General features: G+C 42.0%; 1 protein-coding gene across 2 annotated transcripts in view; it reads left to right on the top strand.

Annotated features, from left to right (window-relative positions):
• GK (glycerol kinase) overlaps nt 1–18919 on the top strand; it is a 47729-nt gene that overhangs the window by 10278 nt on the left and 18532 nt on the right. For both annotated transcript variants that reach the window (XM_083362230.1, XM_083362229.1), the window contains exons 3-9: nt 3135–3241; nt 3619–3696; nt 4692–4771; nt 5291–5428; nt 7178–7287; nt 13022–13088; nt 18738–18773. In XM_083362230.1, the coding sequence (XP_083218356.1) occupies nt 3135–3241; nt 3619–3696; nt 4692–4771; nt 5291–5428; nt 7178–7287; nt 13022–13088; nt 18738–18773 (616 nt within the window). The remainder of the gene's footprint in view (nt 1–3134; nt 3242–3618; nt 3697–4691; nt 4772–5290; nt 5429–7177; nt 7288–13021; nt 13089–18737; nt 18774–18919) is intronic.

Genomic DNA, 18919 nt, shown 5'->3' with positions numbered 1-18919 from the left:
ACCGGCAGCCGTCTCCAGCCTTCTCCCAGCCATCCCTGCCGGCACGTGTGCTCTGTGGCCATTCATGGCCCCCCGTTCGCCCCCGACCGTGGGTGCAGCCGTGGTCCGGCGTTCGCCCACCGACCAGCTGATGGGCGCGGGCGTGGCCGGGCTGTCTCCGGAGCTGGGCGGGTTCCACGGCTGCCTCAGCAGTTGGCGCGGCCGCGGGTCCGGCGTTTGCCCGCCAAACAGCTGATGGGCGTGGGCGTGGCCGGCTGTTCATTCATTTCTTTTACACTGGCTGCAAGTACCAGGAGCCAAAGGCAGCCTCTCTGAAAGCCTCACACCCAAAGACGCAGGCACGCCCACACCGAGGAACGCCGCCGCAGGCGAGGCTCGCAGACGACGACGCTGCCGTTCTTTCTAGTTTGCGGGAGCGCGAGGCGGCGTGCGCATACAGAGGCGTATATAGACCCAGGGAGCCGCCGAGCCTTCCCCCACCCGGAGAGAGAAGCGTTTCTGTGTCGGCGCAGGCACAGAAACCCCTCGCTCGCGAGCAGCCTTGCCATAGCCCGCCGGTCGCGCCCCCCCAGATGTTGCGCCCGGTGCGAAATGAATTCTCGCCCGCTTTCACAGACTTGTTCTTTTACACCGGCTGCAAGTACCAGGAGCTAAAGGCAGCCTCTCCGAAAGCCTCACACCCAAAGATGCAGGCACGCCCACACCGAGGAATGCCGCCGCTGGCGAGGCTCGCAGACGACGCCGCTGCCGTTCTTTCTTTCTCGTTTGCGGGAACGCGAGGCGGCGTGCGCATACAGAGGCGTATATAGACCCAGGGAGCCGCTGAGCCTTCCCCCACCCGGAGAGAGAAGCGTTTCTGTGTCGGCGCAGGCACAGATACCCCTCGCTCGCGAGCAGCCTTGCCCTAGCCTGCCGGTCGTGCCCCCCCAGATGTTTGCCCGGTGTGGCCGGCCCCCCCCTGCACCCCCCACGCTACGCCACTGCACTACAGTCCTCGTGTTTCCCAGGGTTGCCCGTCATGCCAGACATTCCCTATAGCCCGATTCTTTAGCTCCCCATGTTCCTTAATTCGAGTGAATTTTGTCGGTGCTCCGTGGAGAAACAATATGCAAATGCTGTTTATTTAACCGCGCAAAACTTTTTTAAGACTTTTCATTTCTCTTTTATGCATGGGCTGGGTGGGTCACGAAGTTTACCTCTGGGGACAGCCCGGCCACGCCCGCGCCCATCAGCTGTTTGGCGGGCAAACGCTGGACCCGTGGCCGCGCCAACTGCTGAGGCAGCCGTGGGGAGCCCAGCCGGTGGAACCCGCCCGGCTCCGGAGACAGCCCGGCCACGCCCGTGCCCATCAGCTGTTTGGTGGGCAAACGCCGGACCCGCGGCCGCGCCAACTGCTGAGGCAGCCGTGGGGAGCCCAGCCGGTGGAACCCGCCCGTCTCTGGGGACAGCCCGGCCACGCCCACGCCCATCAGCTGTTTGGCGGGCAAACGCCGGACCCGCAGCCGCGCCAACTGCTGAGGCAGCCGTGGGGAGCCCAGCCGGTGGAACCCGCCCGGCTCTGGGGACAGCCTGGACACGCCCGCGCCCGTCAGCTGTTTGGCGGGCGAACGCCCAATGCCGGTGGATCCCGCCCGGCTCTGGGGACAGCCCGGCCACGCCCACGCCCATCAGCTGTTTGGCGGGCGAACGGTGAATGCCAGTGGAACCCGCCCAGCTCCGGAGACAGCCCGGCCACGCCCGCGCCCATCAGCTGTTCGGCGGGCGAACGCCGAACGCCGGTGGAACCCGCCCGGCTCCGGAGACAGCCTGGCCACGCCCGCGCCCATCAGCTGTTCGGCGGGCGAACGCCCAACGCCGGTGGAACCCGCCCGGCTCTGGGGACAGCCTGGCCACGCCCGCGCCCGTCAGCTGTTTGGTGGGCAAACGCCCAATGCCGGTGGATCCCGCCCGGCTCCGGAGACAGCCTGGCCACGCCCGCGCCCATCAGCTGTTCGGCGGGCGAACGCCCAACGCCGGTGGAACCCGCCCGGCTCTGGGGACAGCCCGGCCACGCCCGCGCCCGTCAGCTGTTCGGCAGGTGAACGCCCAATGCCGGTGGATCCCGCCCGGCTCTGGGGACAGCCCGGCCACGCCCGCACCCGTCAGCTGTTTGGCGGGCAAACGCCAGACCCACGGCCGCGCCAACTGCTGAGGCAGCCATGGGAAGCCCAGCCGGTGGAACCCGCCCGGCTCCGGAGACAGACCGGCCACGCCCGCGCCCATCAGCTGTTCGGCGGGCGAACGCCGAATGCCGGTGGAAGGCGCCCGGCTCTGGGGACAGCCCGGCCACGCCCGCGCCCATCAGCTGTTCGGCAGGCGAACGCCGGACCCGCGGCCCTTGCGGAGCCCAGCCCTCCCTTCTCTCAGCAGCCTGTTCCGAACGAAGGGACAGTTCTTTTTTTTTGTTGACTGGAGTATAAGCCGAAGTGGATTTTTCAGCCCAAAAAAGTGGGCTGAAAAATTCGGCTTATACTCAAGTATATACGGTACTTAGGTTTTGATGTTTGTGTTTATCTTTAAATCCCAGCAATTTAAACTGCATTTTGTGATAATTAAACTGGATTCTTAATAAGAACATTTTGACAGAAAGGCTACATATAATACAATTTTATGGGTATCATAGAATGGTAACAAGTAACAAAACATGCATTGTGATCAAACCCCATCTTTTTTGTTCTATAGAAAAATATAAGAGACACGCCTTTTGACCTCACAACACACTTTTTATATTTTGGCATCATTGTGATTAACTTTGGATGTCTTTAACTGGATTTTATTTTCTGATATGTCTTTCTTGTTCTAAAGCCAACAATGAAAGATACTGTTTGATTTTTATTTACTGTAAAGAAGCTAAGGCTTATTAATGCTATGTTACCTGGCAATATAAGCTTATATTTTTTGCAGTTTTTTGTAGGAAGAATTAAATATGAAAAGGTGCACTCATTGTGCTTCTAGGAAACTGGTTAATAGTCAATGAAACTATTGTTGGTAAATGGTCATCTCCTTCTAAGGCAATGAAGCAAATGAGCCATTATGGTTTGTTGACTTACCATATCAATTGCCAGACTTCTAATGTGAGCCTTGTTGTTTTCAAGGTGGGTAGAACAAGACCCAAAGGAAATATTGCAGTCTGTCTATGAATGTGTTGAAAGAACATGTGAGAAATTAAACCAGCTGAATATAGACATTTCCAACATAAAAGGTATTTTTAATTTGTAATAATCATGAATATCCTTCAAAATCAAGAAGAAAGTATACATAAATAACTTACAGATGTGAGTGGAGAATAAATGTGATGTTACTGAAATATTTTTAAAGGAAACTAAAATATTTTAGAATTATAACCAGTCCAAAACTGTATTAAGTGAGCCGGAAGGCGCTTGCTTGGGCAAATTAGCTGTGCTGAATTCTGTTAATACCTTTCTCCCAATGTTGTACCCTCTGCCACATTGTACTTCAATCTGGATGATCTTTTTAATCTCAGAAGTCAGAAACGATTTCATTCAAAAGCAAAGTTTTGCTGATCCAAAATAGGTAGTAATCTGGAAAATGATAAAATGTTTGTTTTGTTCTTAAAAGCTGTTGGAGTTAGCAATCAGAGAGAGACAACTGTAGTTTGGGACAAAAAAACTGGAGAACCTCTGTATAATGCTATTGGTAAGTCTTTTTAATTAATATAGTTCTTCTCATACCCACATATATTTTATATGTTCTATGAACATCAATATGTTGCACCAGATATTAGTATTTGGTTTTTTGTCCTTATGTTTAAAGATGCCCAAAGAATTCTTTGTATTTCAAAGCACCTCTAAACATTCTCACTTTTGCTCTCATCTCTAGAAGGATTTGTTCTACTGTTTTTGTTCTATTTGTTCTATTTTTGTTTTTGTTCCATTAACAAACTAATCTACATTAAATGGGCTTACTTGCATAATTTATTAATTCATCATGATTTCTAAATGAAGTGTTGAATCAAGATATGAGAATCAGTCATAAGGATAAAAAATATTTTTTTGTTTCACTCTAGCATAATTCTTCAACTTGGTGTTCTTTCATTCAGTTGCCTACTCAAAGTGTTCATAGTAATACAAAATAAATTTTACATTTTAAATGGGTAAGCTGCTAAGTTGCACATTTTGAACAAGCTGCAAGCATTGACAGAACTCTTCTAAATGCTTATATGCATGGAAAACACATTAATTAAGCATTGGTAATTAAGCATAAATTGCTATAACAGAATTGCTTTGAGCATGTCCAATTTTTACTGGTTGGATCCCAGGAGATACTCTCAGAATGAATAAAGCCCCTCTAAAAGAATATGGGCTAAGAATAGACCTATGAAATGAAGAAAACTATTCCTGTATGATCTTGTAATTTAAATTCCGGAATCTGAATTATTCATATATAAGCTTAACGTGTGGCTTTATTCTTCTCTGTTTTTAAAATGTCTACTCTCATTTTTTTTATTTTGGTTTGTGAATCTTAGTTTTTATTTAAAAAGTATTTTGTTAGATAAATTATTAATTATTAGATGGTTCTGAGAAATTTGTCAATGGAGACCTATTCAGAGATTCAGAACCTGATTCTATTCAATCAATGCATTGCTTAAATATTTACTCTTACTGATATTAATGCTTTTCTTTGGATTCTAGTATGGCTTGACCTAAGGACTCAATCTACTGTTGAAAGACTTCTTAAAAGGATACCAGGAAAGAATAAATCCTTTTTTAAGGTAAAAACTGATCTTAGAATGATTAGAGTATATCTGATAATTACACAGTGCAAATCATTCTCTTTTTTTATGCTAATGCTAGTGAAAAAAAGAAAACTACTTTTGTGTAGTTTAGGGGTTTTCAAACATGCCTGGCTGAGGATTTCTGGGAATTGAAGTCCATAAGCCATAAAAGGGCCAAATTTGAAGACCCCTGGTGTAGTGATTAAAGGCACTAAAAAAACAAGGAGATTGTGAGATCTGTGTGAAGCCTATTGGATTTCTTCGAGTCAGTCACTTTCTTTCAGCTGCAGAAAGAAGGAACGTCAAACCACTTCCAAAAACATTCCCAAGATAACTGGATTGACTTGGCCAGGTAGTTTCCAGGAATGCAGACTGAGTCAAAGCTACCATAATAATACAATGATAATAACAACAGCAACAACAGCAATAACAGCAACAGAAAAATGAAGAAGCAGATTGGCAGATTTGTTGTACTGTAGATGTTTACGCATGATTTATTATCTTTCAATCTTGCAGAGTAGGACTGGTCTCCCTCTTAGCACATATTTCAGTGCTGTGAAGCTACGCTGGCTTTTGGACAATGTGAAAGAGATCAGGCAAGCAGTTCTTGAGGGGAGAGCTCTTTTTGGTACCATTGATTCATGGTTAATATGGGTATGTATCAATATACAATAATTAAATCAATTTCTTTCATTTCTCTACTTCCTCAGCTTGATTTTAATATCCTTAAAAACTATTCAAGAAAAAGTCAATCTCCTTTGTCATATTCCCAGGAACATTAGTATTAATGTATAGACTGTCTAGAAAATTATTAGCAGAATAAATTGGATATAATGAATGTAAATCATCTTTGATGAACAAATATGTACGAACATTCATTCAGTTTTGATCATAAAGCACTAAAGTTGGGTTTAGTAATATCCTAAATTAGTGCTTCCCAATTTTTTCCTTAATTATCCAAAACTACTTATCAGAAGCTCCTTTTTACTCGATATAGGTCAGGGGTTGGCAACCTTGGCTCTTTTATGACTCGTGGACTTCAACTCCCAGAATTCCTGAGCCATCGTAGGCTCAGGAATTCTGGGAGTTAAAGTCCACGAGTCATAAAAGAGCCAAGGTTGCCTACGCCTGATATAGGTAAAACACTTTCAGTTAATTTAAATGTCTCTATTGTGATTGTGTAATAGGTTCGTGTGACATTATTCCCCCAAAAAACCATTTTTACCGTTCTTAGGTAATTTACCCAGATTTGGGAAATTCTGATTTAGATATAGATAGGCATTTATCCTATACATTGAGTAAATATATGATAAAAGAGTGAGAAAAATAGTTTCTCCATACAGCTAAAGATCCTAGCAGGTTATGCTTGCAAAATGTGTAGCTCTGGTATGTTTGTCTTCCCTTAGGCATTTATATCTCTAATATAATCCACATTTAATAGAATTTAAAATCCAGTGGAACTTTTGAAGTGTTAAAGCCTTTAAGAACTGAAGTCAACTATATAATTCTGTCTGTCTCTGTCCATCTGTCTGTTTGTCTGTCTCTTTCTCACACACACACAATCACACACACACACACACACACACACACACACACAAACACATACTAGCAGGCATAGGTAATGGCCTTAAAGGACAAAAGAAATAGCTGCTACAAAAGCACCACTCTGTCAGCACTCCAGGTAGACCAGATAGGAAACATAATCAGATGAGCTAATTGTACTTAATCATAAGGATACATTAACAGAATCTTGCCAGTCTGATAATACAAATCTCCTGTTGCCTATTTTACAGCCTAAGGTTTCTTTCTGAGTTTCTTTCTCTGCCCGTTATGCATTCTGAAGGCTATGTCCTCTCTTATCTGATCATTTCCTATCCAGCATCTTTCTCCCCCATCTCCCAAGGTCATTTTCACATACCGTTACATAGTCAGAAAAGAGGGACTTGAGTCAAGAAAAAAAATGAGAAAACATCTAAGACAAGCCCCTCCTTAGTGTCAGATAAAAATAAAATGGGAAGTACATTCAGACTTGCTAGGTTCTGTTACTATATCTGCTACAGTAAAAGTACTCTTAACCTCTAAGGCAGGGGTGTCAAACTCACCACATCATGTGACGTGTCGTGACATATCACGACTTTTTCCCCCTTGCCGGAGCTGTGATGGGTGCGGCTTCTGCATGATGCATCTGGCCCATGGACTGGCAGTTTGACACCCCTGCTAAAAGGCATCTGTTCCCCCCCCCCCGTCTCTCTCTCTCACACACAACATGCTAGGTTAAAATTGCAGCTGATTAATTATTTTCTTATAGATAATTTTTGTAAATAAAAGCAAACTTACAGTTTGCACATTTTTCTATTCTTCTATAAATTTAATAATTGAAAATTGTTTATTCGTTCATTTAAGAGTTTGACTGGTGGAAAAAATGGAGGTATTCATTGCACTGATGTAACCAATGCCAGTAGGACAATGTTGTTCAACATTCATTCATTAGAGTGGGATGACGAGCTCTGCAAGTGAGTAATTTATGTCTGCATATTTGAAATAGCAGGTTTTATTGTACGCTTCTCAGAGTCACCTTGTGTAGATGGGTGGTCATAGAAATTTGACAGATAAATAAAAATTATGCTCAACATTTCACATTAAGACCTTAATCTGGTTTTCTTGGAAATAAAGAATTTTACAGCAGAGTAGTTAATTTTAACAGCTGTTATTCCGAGAATACATATAGAAAACTTTTATATGGAATGCACCAACAATAACAAATTATTGCTTAGAAGGTTTCAATTATTAATACATTAAAATATTGAAATTTCTTTTACCTTAGCTTATTCTCCTTACAACTTTCCTGTGGAGAGAAGCATAAGGACACCCTTGCAAAGATGGGTCACTAGAGTCGCTGAGTCATCTGCTCTTTTGTTGTTCCCTTTAGAAGGACACTCACATTATGTTTATCAGCGTCACCCTGAAAAATATCTGAGTAGAGAGCACAATTTCTACTCTGCTATCTGCTATATACTTTCAGTTTGCCTAGTTCTATCCCTTTCTTTCTTTCTTTCTTTCTTTCTTTCTTTCTTTCTTTCTTTCTTTCTTTCTTTCTTTTTAAATATATATTTTATTGATTTTTTAAAAAAATTAACAACCTGGTGCTTATGTTGTCTGGGTTCACATTTCACAACAATAACAGTCAATTTCTATCGTACTCTACATAACAGCTTTCCTTGATTTTCTCTTCTTCCCATATTGTTCTCTTTTGCAAACATTAGGTTAATACAATTCTTAGTATTTTAGTAACAAAGAGGTTAAATATAAACACTTTTCTAACATTCAATTAGTAATAGCATCAATATAGAACTTCTTTTCTAGTTAGTCCTCTTGGTTGCGTTATATGTCCTGTTTTCAACATTCTCATTTAGAGTTTTCACCCACAAAATTAAAATCATTTTTATCTGTTAAGATTTTGTCAAAGTTGGTTTACACTTAAGTACGTTTCCCTCATAATAATCCTCCCAACAATTACATTTCTCATATCATAAAAAAAATTACTACTCAGAATACGAAAGAAGAAAAAGAGAAAGAAAAACATATCTCTCTCAAACTAAAAATCATTTATATCCCCCATTTTTTTCATTTTTAACTATTCCATTCAATATTTACTAATTAAGTAATCCGTCTTATATTTTAACCATATTCAAACAAATACTTAATTTTTAAAAATTGCATCTGATAAGACAGTTACATTTCACATATCATTATATATATATTTTCACATATACATATATATCTAAAATAGTTTTTAAAATGTGAGCCTCGGGTAAATACATATTTAAAAACTAAAACACACATCACCGAGACAAAATTTATTTAAAAACTTAGCTTTTGTCAGCAGCTGCTAACATCGTCTGAGTTCTAGCCAGGATTGGGAATCATGTTTTTATAGTCTCTTTAACGCCAGTTGTTTGGCTAATGAGCGTGTTACCGGCTTATTCAGCTCACGCCCTCCTGCAATCAACTGCTCAATTGCTACTTCCGTCGTGCTTCTTGACAGCTGTTTGAATTTTGATGTGCTGCTCCTCCTCTTGCCTTGCCTGTATGGAAAAAGCATTCTGCCGCTTGCCATCATCTCGCCGTTCTTCTGACATCTCCATGTGCGGTGCTGCCGTTGCAGCTGGTTGTTGTTTCTTCTTGTCATCCTGTCCATGTTGGTTGCAGTTTTCTTATTTAAGGATGTCTGCTGGTGTAATGTCTGATAGGCTGGTGCTAATTCAATGTGCCGGTTGATGGAATCCCGGTTGGATAGCCATGCCTCTTTTAGCAGACGGCCACCCTTTGTTGCATCATGAGCAATGAACCTAGCCTCCGTGAAGTTGAACATGTGGTTGTGCTCTGTGGTGTGAGCCCACACTTGTGATTGCTGCTCGTGGCGTTTAATGGCCAATTCATGTTCGTGCAGTCTCGTTCTGAGACATTTTGTGGTCTCACCCACATAATTATACATACATACATACATACATATATATACACACACACACACACAAACATATGTACATACACATACACACATACATTGTACATACATATACATATATACATACATACACATATACACACATATATATACATATACATATATATATATATATATATATATATATATATATATATATATATACATTTGAAATCAGTAAAAATAAAAACGATGAACTCTGGGATATAAGAAAAAAGCCTTCTTTATTGCTGAGCTTTCGTCAACTAGCTGTTGACATCATCAGAACAAGGGCTGAATGATAAGGGAGCCAGTACATACTCTTATATGGTAGTTATAACGGTCAAGTTGTAGAATGTGGGTGTGACATGTTCATGACACGCTCGCTTGCATATAACCACGGTGGTTCTGGCTTTGCTGTAAAAGCCGGTCTCTGGTTGATATTTAAAAGTTGCACCTATCAGCTGTTTGGTGCGTAAGCCTCGTCGCGCCGTGCGCAGTCATGCACTGGTTGGTAGGTTCCTCGTTCGAAGTAGAGCCAAGGAGGTTGTCTCGTTCCCTCGCATGCAACCGCCGTGGGTTTGATTCTGTTGTGGAAGAAAGCAGATGTCCTCATGGGACATGTAAGTGATTCGCCCTCCCTCGTGCCTCCTTACCCGGTTGCCCTAAGATCGGCTCTGTTCTGTGACTTGGTTTACTGGATCTCAAAATTCTTTTGGTGTGTGGTTGCTGTGCATGTCTGTCTTATTGTGCACAGTCGCTTGATGTGTTTGAATGAAGGCAAGTGTCATGTCTGTCAGTTGTGAGTGATTCCGTGGGATGTGTAATCTGGACTGTCATTCCTTGTTTCATTGTATATGGTGAGACAGGTTTTAGTTTTGGTCATGGTCTTAATACTCTGTTGTTGTTTGGGTGTGTTGTGTATGTTTGTTTTGTTGCATGTGGTGGTTTAGTGATGTAGGATTTGTGTCTTGGGTGTTGTGGTCAGGAGTGGTGTTGTTTTTATGTGCAGGAGTGTCAGATGGTATGTTGGTTATGCAATCCATCATGGATGTGTTAGAATTCTGTCTATTTAGCTCAATTGGAGTGGATTGTGTTGGAATAAACTCATCTGTTGTGTTGATATGGTGTTTGATAGGTGGGTGGGGTAATATGTTTGTGTCTTTGTTGATTGTATTGAAACGTTTGGTTGTTTTGTGTTGTGGTAAATGTCTTCTCAGAGTTTGATACGGTGGTAATAAGTCAATATGCCTATTATTTGAGTGATTGTCAGGCAACCAAGCCTCTTTTAATAGATGGCCACCTTTAGTGGGGTCTTGAGAGATGACTTTTGCTCCTTTGAAATCAAAGGCCCACACTTGGGAGCATTCTTGTCTTTTGACTGCTAATATGTGTTTGTGTATCCTGGTTTTTAGTCTTTTGGATGTTTCCCCAATATAGTTGCAACGGCATTTGTTACAGCTGATTTTGTAGATAACAGATGATAAGTTGTCTGTGGATAACGGTTCTTTGAAGCACATTAATCTGGAACGTAAGGTTTGGTTGGGTCTGTGCGCAACGTTGATGTTATATGGTGCCAGGATTCTAGCAGTTGCCTCAGAAACTCCATTAATATATGAGATGGTTGCCCAAGTTGTGGTAGTCTGTGAATCACTGTTCGAATGTGGTGCATATGTTTGCAACATCGTTGGATAAATCTAGGTGGATAACCATTTTGCCTGCATACGTGGTGGAGATATGCTTTCTCCTTGGATTTAGCTATCTGCTGCAGTGTGTTTTGACCCCTTGAATAGTGTTCTTATGCAGCTAGTTTTGTGGGAAGTTGGATGGTTGCTTAGATAGTGCAAGATGCAATCTTATGTTGTTAGTTTAACGTAAAGATCCATTTATGTCATCAAAGTTGTTTTTAATTTCATTGTGGTTTAGAGCCATTGTTGTTTGGATTAGTTGTAATATAGCAAGCATTTCCTCCTGGAAAGTATTTGGTTTTTCTTGACAAGTTCTTTTTGCACGTTCTTGAGATTCCATGATAGCTAGAATTCAATTTTCTTTCTTTCTCTGAAAACAGCTTTAAAATCACAGTCAATAGGTGTTTATCATCCAGGAAGGTTAGTTATGTTTTTTTTCATAATGTTTTCTTATTGTGGCCGGCCCAGAATGTTTTCTTTAGCTCTTTTTAAAGATCAAAGAAATAAGTTATCTCATTCTGGGCCAATACTTATAACAAAACAGCTAAAGTTATGTATTCTCTTCCACCACTAGATGTCAGCAACAGTGTGTTTTTGTCCCCTTTAATAATTTAATTTGCCACTTCCTTCTGTGGGAAGTGGGGCAAAGCTCCTCCTCCTTTTCACTTTTGGAAAGTGAAACTTTTTTTTGCTTCTTGGGTTATCTTTTCCAATAGTTCAGGAGTAAGAGAGAGAAGATCAAATTTCTCACCAGTTTCAGCACACTGTTCATGGATGTTCTGGTGAATACTTGTGGACTTCAGCTGCAAGTAGCTTGGGCTGGTTACCGAGGTGGAGCCAACATTTCTCCTGTCAGGTTAAAGGGAATTTCCCGATCAAACGGGACAACTGCCGTTTTTCCCAAATCGCTGGGGCGCCCCTCTTTATTCGCTGCCTCTTTGGGTTGGCTTAGACCCATTTAGGGGCCCCTGGCAGGGAGAAAGGAGCCGTGGGAAGTGGAGTTTTTGCAATCCCACAACTGTGTGCTACCGGGCAAAACCAGAAGTCTGCCCCTTTTTTTGTTCTATTTGCCTTTTAGCTAAAGATCTTGATTCTGGCCCCTTTGACTATTATCAACAGCTTCCAGTGTTCCTGGAGCCAGGCAATACATGCTAAATTGCAACTTTTTCATCTTTTCATGGCTACTCAACACCTTGATGGGCTATGAATGTGCACTAGTTGATCTCAAACAGTAGGCCATTGATTTAGAGCTGCAAATAGACTTCCCAGCTTTACATAGAAATACTTCTTTAGTCATTTTGCATATCTCTAGCCATCTGGATATCTCAGTGGCATAACAATCCCAAAATTCAGAAGGACCTTTTCCTTAGCCACGTTCAATATCCTCTCAACAGCCATTACTGAAAAAAGATACCAAAAAATCCCCATCAAGCAGAGGCTGTGTCCATATGGTGGAGGAATAATTGAATCAATGGAATTCTGAATTGCCTCTCTATGCAGGTGCTTGCCAGGAATTATTATTTCCATTCTTTACTAAATATCTGCCCATTCCAATCTGTTTTATTTCACAATGTTATCATCAGATAAATCTGATTTTATTTCCTTGACCACACCCAGGTACTGTGCAATAGTTTGCATAATGGATCATAGTATTAACCCTAGCCTTTTTTATATATTTTAGAATAACTATATTTTTTCCTTTTATCTTAAGTAATCATGATTCTTGTGGTTTTATTTGCTGGTCTATGACCAAATAAAGATTGATTTGATTAATCTTGATTTCCCTCTATTTATTTATATTATATTGTTTTATTTACCTCTATCCGGTGTCCTTATATTTTTATTCTTTGACTTATATTTACACTTATTTTTTCTACATTTTATAAGTACGTGTGTATATTTCAGTAAATTTAGTGTTGCTGTTTACTATAATAAATATAGAATTTCAAATAAATGATTTGATTTAATCTGAAATGTTTCCAAATTTATCAGAAACTTTACAAAAAATAAGTAAAAAAACTTTTTATTTTTACCAGCAAGAAAGAATTCACACTAACTTTTAAAAAATACTTCTAGTTTTTTTGAAATTCCCATGGAAATGCTTCCCAAAGTGCGAAGTTCCTCAGAAATCTATGGATTACTGGTATGTATTTAAATGTTAAGAAAATAGTTTTACTTAATTGATATTGCATGTATTGTTTCTACTTATGCAAGTTGAAATATATTTTATGAAACAAGTTTTATCTAGCAGGAAGAATATTACTATGATTTTTATTTATTTGAATTAATAATGTCTCACTAGTTAAATCCAGAAAAGTATATGACACTGAAAATTTCTTTTATCAAATTAATCTGGGAAGCTCATAACAAAATTGGGTTGAGATGTTTCCAGTGGCATGATCTTATTTTATGAATCATTACAGTTATTTGAAACTTACATGTCATGGGTTCTTATTTTTGAACTTACATCTAAAGTAAATAACAATAAACTAATAATATTTACTTGATTGAGCAATGTTTGCTTTACTTAAATATGAATTTTAACGTATTTCTAGTGAGTACAGCTTTTTGGCTCTATTAATATGAGATATTGGACATTTGCCTATTTCTTTGACAGTTACTTTTAAAGCATTCCAGTTGCTACGTGTAAAACAGTTTTGGTAACATATTCAGTGACTTAACTAATTTTTAAGCCATTCATACCTTATATATTTCATTGCAAGGTGTTTGAGGGAAGATGGCAAAAAAAATTGCAAAACTGAAATGCTGAGCAAAAGTAGTTATAGCTTGATATTGTTTTCAGCTTCTAAAGGAACAACATGATTCTTTTAAAATCCCTTTAATCCCTTGTTCAAAGTAGCTAAAACTTTCATACTAAAACTTCCAAAACTTAAAACTACAAGGAATTATTGAATGCATGTCTTATTCATAGAGTTGTAGGAATTGGAAAAACACAGTCTCTAATATGTCCCTCCTCTTTTGACAGCTCCTAGATCTTCTTTTGATCATATCTGCTAAAAATGAAAATCAGATTTTCAGTATTTTATAGTAGAGATACATGAAAATTATAGTGTAAACAATAAAATATATTTGCAACAGTTTTAAAAACAAGTAAAATGTCTCTCCCTAAAACCTTATCCCAGCCACACATTCTGTCTTTAGTGCCTTTAAAAAATCAAATTGAGTTAATATTTAAAAAGTTATTCATATACACACACATGGAACACATATATACCCCATTCTAATCAAATATGATCCCTAAACTTAAAACATAGCTGATGATGTGTTACTTAAATATTTTTTTAAAAAATAGTTGAGTCCTTGCTTTACAATCCTGAGTGAGATTGGAATTTCCATCACTAAACAAAGCAGTTGTTAAGCGAAATATCATGTGACTGCCGCTTAGTGACAGCAGTTTTAGTAGTCCCAGTGGTGGTCATTAGATGAAGGCCTCACTCTTCTGTCTATGGAGATTCTCGGTCATCTATGTCAGAGGTCCCCAACCTTTTGGGCACCAGGGATCTGTTCGTTGGAGAGAGGTTTTTTTCGTGGACCGGAATGCATGGTTTTGTGTGCTGCCTGCATCTCGTGGATGGGGCTCTGCTTGTTTGTGCAGACTGGTTGCTGGCATGCCGCAGCCTGGTACTAGTCCATGGACCTGGGGTTGGACACCCCTGATCTAGGTCATAGTTATCCCAAAGGTGCTTTTTTAAAAGGCAGCTGGACTTTGGTTTTCCTTGACGGATGGGAAACAAAACACTTTCAAGGAAAAACAAAGTCCAATTGCCTTTTGGGAAAACACCTTTGGAACCTCACTCTTCTGCTCTGCAGAAACTGTCAGCTCTGTCCTTCAACAAATAAGGAAATAAGGCTCCCATTCAACTCCCCCATCTGTCTATCACATCCCCACATCTCCATCCTTTTGGCTGCCTTGCTGCCCACTGCTGCCACCTACCCCTGCTGCCACCATTGCAGCAGTTGCCTCAAGCATCTCATCAAGAGTCAGAGGAAGAAACAGCGAAGTTCAGCTGGGTAGAGTAGGGGTAGGCAGCAGTGGCAAGAGTGCAAGGTAGCCAAACACAGAGATTGTTGTGAAGATAAGCAGTTGAAGGGACCATTGCTGTCATAAACGCGGATGGGCTGCCAAGCACTCAAATTTTGATCATGTGACCACAGGGATGCTTCAACTATCATTTATTCAGCATCATTGTACAGTTAATGGTCATTAAACCAACAGGTTTTGAAATTATGGACTTGTATTTATGTCTCTTCCTCTTTCTCATTACCTATTTTTCCGGAAATAGAAAATCTCTCCTACCCTGGTGAGTAGGATTTTGTTAGGACACACCCAGTTACATCTTCATTCATCTGGCTTAGATACAGTGCATTTCTTCAGAGAAGTCCCTCTTTGTTGTAATGAAATCTCCTTCTCAAAGTTTAATTACAATTGAAGTTCAATTGATCACTTTGCATCAGTTTAAAAGATTAGAAAACAGAGTAACAATTATATAGTTTCTGGCTAAAAATGTACTTAGAGCAGAAAGAGGGTTTTTAAAAATAATAATAATAATATCAGTGGTAGCTTAAAAAAATAAAGATATCCCTGAATGGAAATGCACTGGCTACATTTTATGCATGGCTCACTAAGCTGATCACTGCTGAGAGTGCATGTGCACATATAATATTTCAAAAGAAAAGTATTTTTTTGTCTCCAGTGTTGTGGCTACTTCCTAAATGTCCATACTTTTTTGCCTGTATTACTCTCCTAGCTCTTGGATAAAGCTTCAAATAGTTTTAGAGCATAACCGTTGAATATAAGATCTCTTATTCTTCTACTTCAACATAACAACAGGCACTGATTCCTACTTGTGAAGCATGGTGTTTACTTTTTTTTCAAATGATGTCTGCTTCTGAGTTGGGTAGGCTCCAGGCTGCTTCCTAGATGCGATTTGTGGATTTACAATTTCTTGAGAACATGCCACCAAGATTTAATGGCAACAATCTTTCATTATGATGTGATTTGAAGCTGTTTTCATTTCTAGGAGGAGTGTAAGATTGAGAATAGCTGCACGTTTGACCTTCAGAATGCAAATTTTGTCTTTTGTTTTTACTAGCGATGTTCAGTATTTCAACTCCATTTCTGCACACAGGGGAAATCTTTCAGCAGGCTGCAGGAACAGAGCTGAAATCCTGAACATACCTTCATTTCAACATTCCCTGCTGGTTTCCCCATTGACTTTCTAGGAAAGCTGGCAGACAAGATTACAAATGGTGATCACATGATCGTGGAATACTTGGGAACTGGTTGCAAGTTCTGACAATTTGCCAAGCACCCACATTGTGCTCATGTGGCCATGGGTGTACAAAAGCACTCTTTCCCAAGCTGTGAATTTGAATAGACATTAAGTGACCAGTCATTGAGCAAGGACTAAGTCAGTGGTGAGATTCAAATAATCTAACAACCAGTTCTCTGCAGGGGGAGCGGGGGGGGCTGCCCCATGCTCCCCGCTTACTGTGCCAAAGGGCCCCACAGCCAGGCCTACCACGCCCTGACACCTGTCCCGCCTCACCTGTTTGGTAGTGACTTCTCCCACTTCCTCCTCCTTTGAACAATCCTTCACTCCCATTGCTGCTTTTCAGTCCCAGATCTCGGTTTGCCTGGAGCCTGTGCAGAGGGTCTTTGGAAACGAAGCCGATTGGGTGGGGTGGGAACGATTCCCTTCACTTTTGAACCAGCTCCAAAATGGGCTGGAAGGAGCAATCCGATTACTCCAATCTTGCTTTGCAGCAAGCAAGGGTATTGGAGGCATGTGAATGCACGTCAGTCTGGCGTCTCAAAAAACTGGGGTTTTTTCCCCACTGCCAGATTTTTGCTGCCGTACTGTTTTAAGCTTCTTAAAAGATTACCGTACTTGATGCAGAATGTGGATCCTTCCCATTCTGCATCAAGAAAACTTTAGAGAAAATAAACAGTATGGCAGTGGGGGAAAAAAACCCCGGTCTCATGCACGGGGAATGTGCACCGCCCACCTCCCCCTGTGCCTCTGGCTGCGTGCTCGGCCTGCTAAACCTCATTTCTAGCCAGATGAATTTAGTGAAGGCAAGGCTGGGAGGCGGACAGTGCAGATTCCCTGTGCATGAGAAGTTGGTGAAGGAGGAAGGTGAGCGGCAGCAGCAAAAAGGTCTGCCAAAAACAGCAGTGCGTGTGCACGCCTGCTACGTGTTCACCCATCATGCCGTGAGGATCATCGCACTGATCACGCCAGTTCAACCACTCACAGCAGGAGAATGTGAGGCTCATCGCGCCAATCGCATGCCAAGCCTTGCAACCTCCTGTAGCAAGCAGCGGCACTGGCGCAATCAGCAGCAGCTTGCAGGAGCTGGGGCGCCTTAGGGCCTCTGCCACTCAGCAAGAAGCTGAGCCGCAAGCACCACAGCAGCAGCCTAGGCAAGATGGGCACCACTGAAGCTGGCCTGGCGTCTAGTAGGAATCTGCACTACCCACCTCCACCTGTGCCTCTTCCTGCACACTTGGCCTGCTAAAACTCATTTCTAGCCGGGTGATCCATTTAGCAAAGGCACATGGGGGAGGCGGGCAGTGCAGATTCCCTATGCACTAGAAGTTGGCGGAGGAAGGCAAGCAGCAGCCCCAGTGGCAAGAAGGGCTGCTGAAAACAAGAGTCTGTGTGCGCGCTTGATGTGCATTCAGCCGTCAGCCATGCTCTCCATGCCTCAGATCAGCTGCAATTTGCTGTGGAGAGCATGGCTGACTCAGGCAAGGAAGAGGCACGGGTGGAGATGGGCGGTGCAGATTCTTGCTAGGCACCAGGCTGGCTTCGGTGGCACCAATCTTGCCTAGGCTGCTACTGCAATGCTTGCAGCTGGGCTCTTGCTGACTGGCAGAGGCCTCGAGGTGCCCCGGCTCCAAGCCCCCTTGGTCAAGGAATGCGCAGGCAAAGCTGCTGCCAGGTTCCTCCTAGGTTTCCATAGATCCTGGATTCAGGTTGCCGTAGCACTGTGGCATGGGTGGAGGCGCCTCCTGTTGGGTGCTGATCACGCCAGTGCCGCCGCTTGCTATAGGATGCCTCAAGGCTCATTACACCAACTGCATCGGTGCTGCCGCATGCTGCAGGAGGCTGCAAGACTCTGCATAATTGGTGCAACTTGCTCGTGGGCTCCTGTGAGTGGTGGAACCGGCGTGATCGGCATGACTCTGCTGTTTCTGTGGTGCTTCTGTGCCTGGCCGACCGCTTCAGATAAGCTGCAGTCCACCGTGGAGAGCACGGTGGACATGGGGCAAGCGCGAGGCAGGTGCGCACACTGACTCTGCTTTTTTCAAGTGCCATTTTAATAACCGGTTTGCTGAATTGAAGACACATTAGATATCGGTTCTGCTGAACTTTTGCGAACCAGCTGAATCCCACCACTGGACTAAGTACAGGATTCAGAGTTTTCTCCCACCATTCATGGTTATTTACCATGCTTAGTGAAGCTACAGGAAACTATATTTCAGCAGCATTTGAACAACCCATTGTTGTTCCACAAATGTGGGGTACTTAGGACATGTCCAATGCAGTGGAGAACCTAATTTGCCTTTTATTTTGTTAGTTTGCCAGATGGCAGTTTTCTCTGTTCCCTCTATTTTTTCATTTGCATTTTTGCTAACAATTTCACATTATTTTAATTTGCTTATGAGCTATAAGCAATCATGTTCTAATTATACATTATTTTCCTTATTTGTAAACTAATTGAAAACAGCTGCATAATTATTTTTAAAATGGCTTTTTGGCAGAGTTCTGGAGCTTTGACTGGTGTGCCAATTTCTGGGGTGAGTTTCCTAAATAAAGCTATGCTGATATTTTAATATAATTTTCGCCAAGTATTAGAATCCTCATACCGTATCTATTTGCTATAATCTTGTTTTATTAAAAGTAAATTTAATTTAAAAAAGTAATACGTGCATGCTTAGAGTAT

Source organism: Vipera ursinii, assembly GCF_947247035.1.
Source record: "Vipera ursinii genome assembly, chromosome: 4".
Taxonomy (NCBI): Eukaryota; Metazoa; Chordata; class Lepidosauria; order Squamata; family Viperidae; genus Vipera; species Vipera ursinii.
Note: the sequence above shows the minus strand (reverse complement) of the source record. Positions and strands in the feature narration are given on the sequence as shown.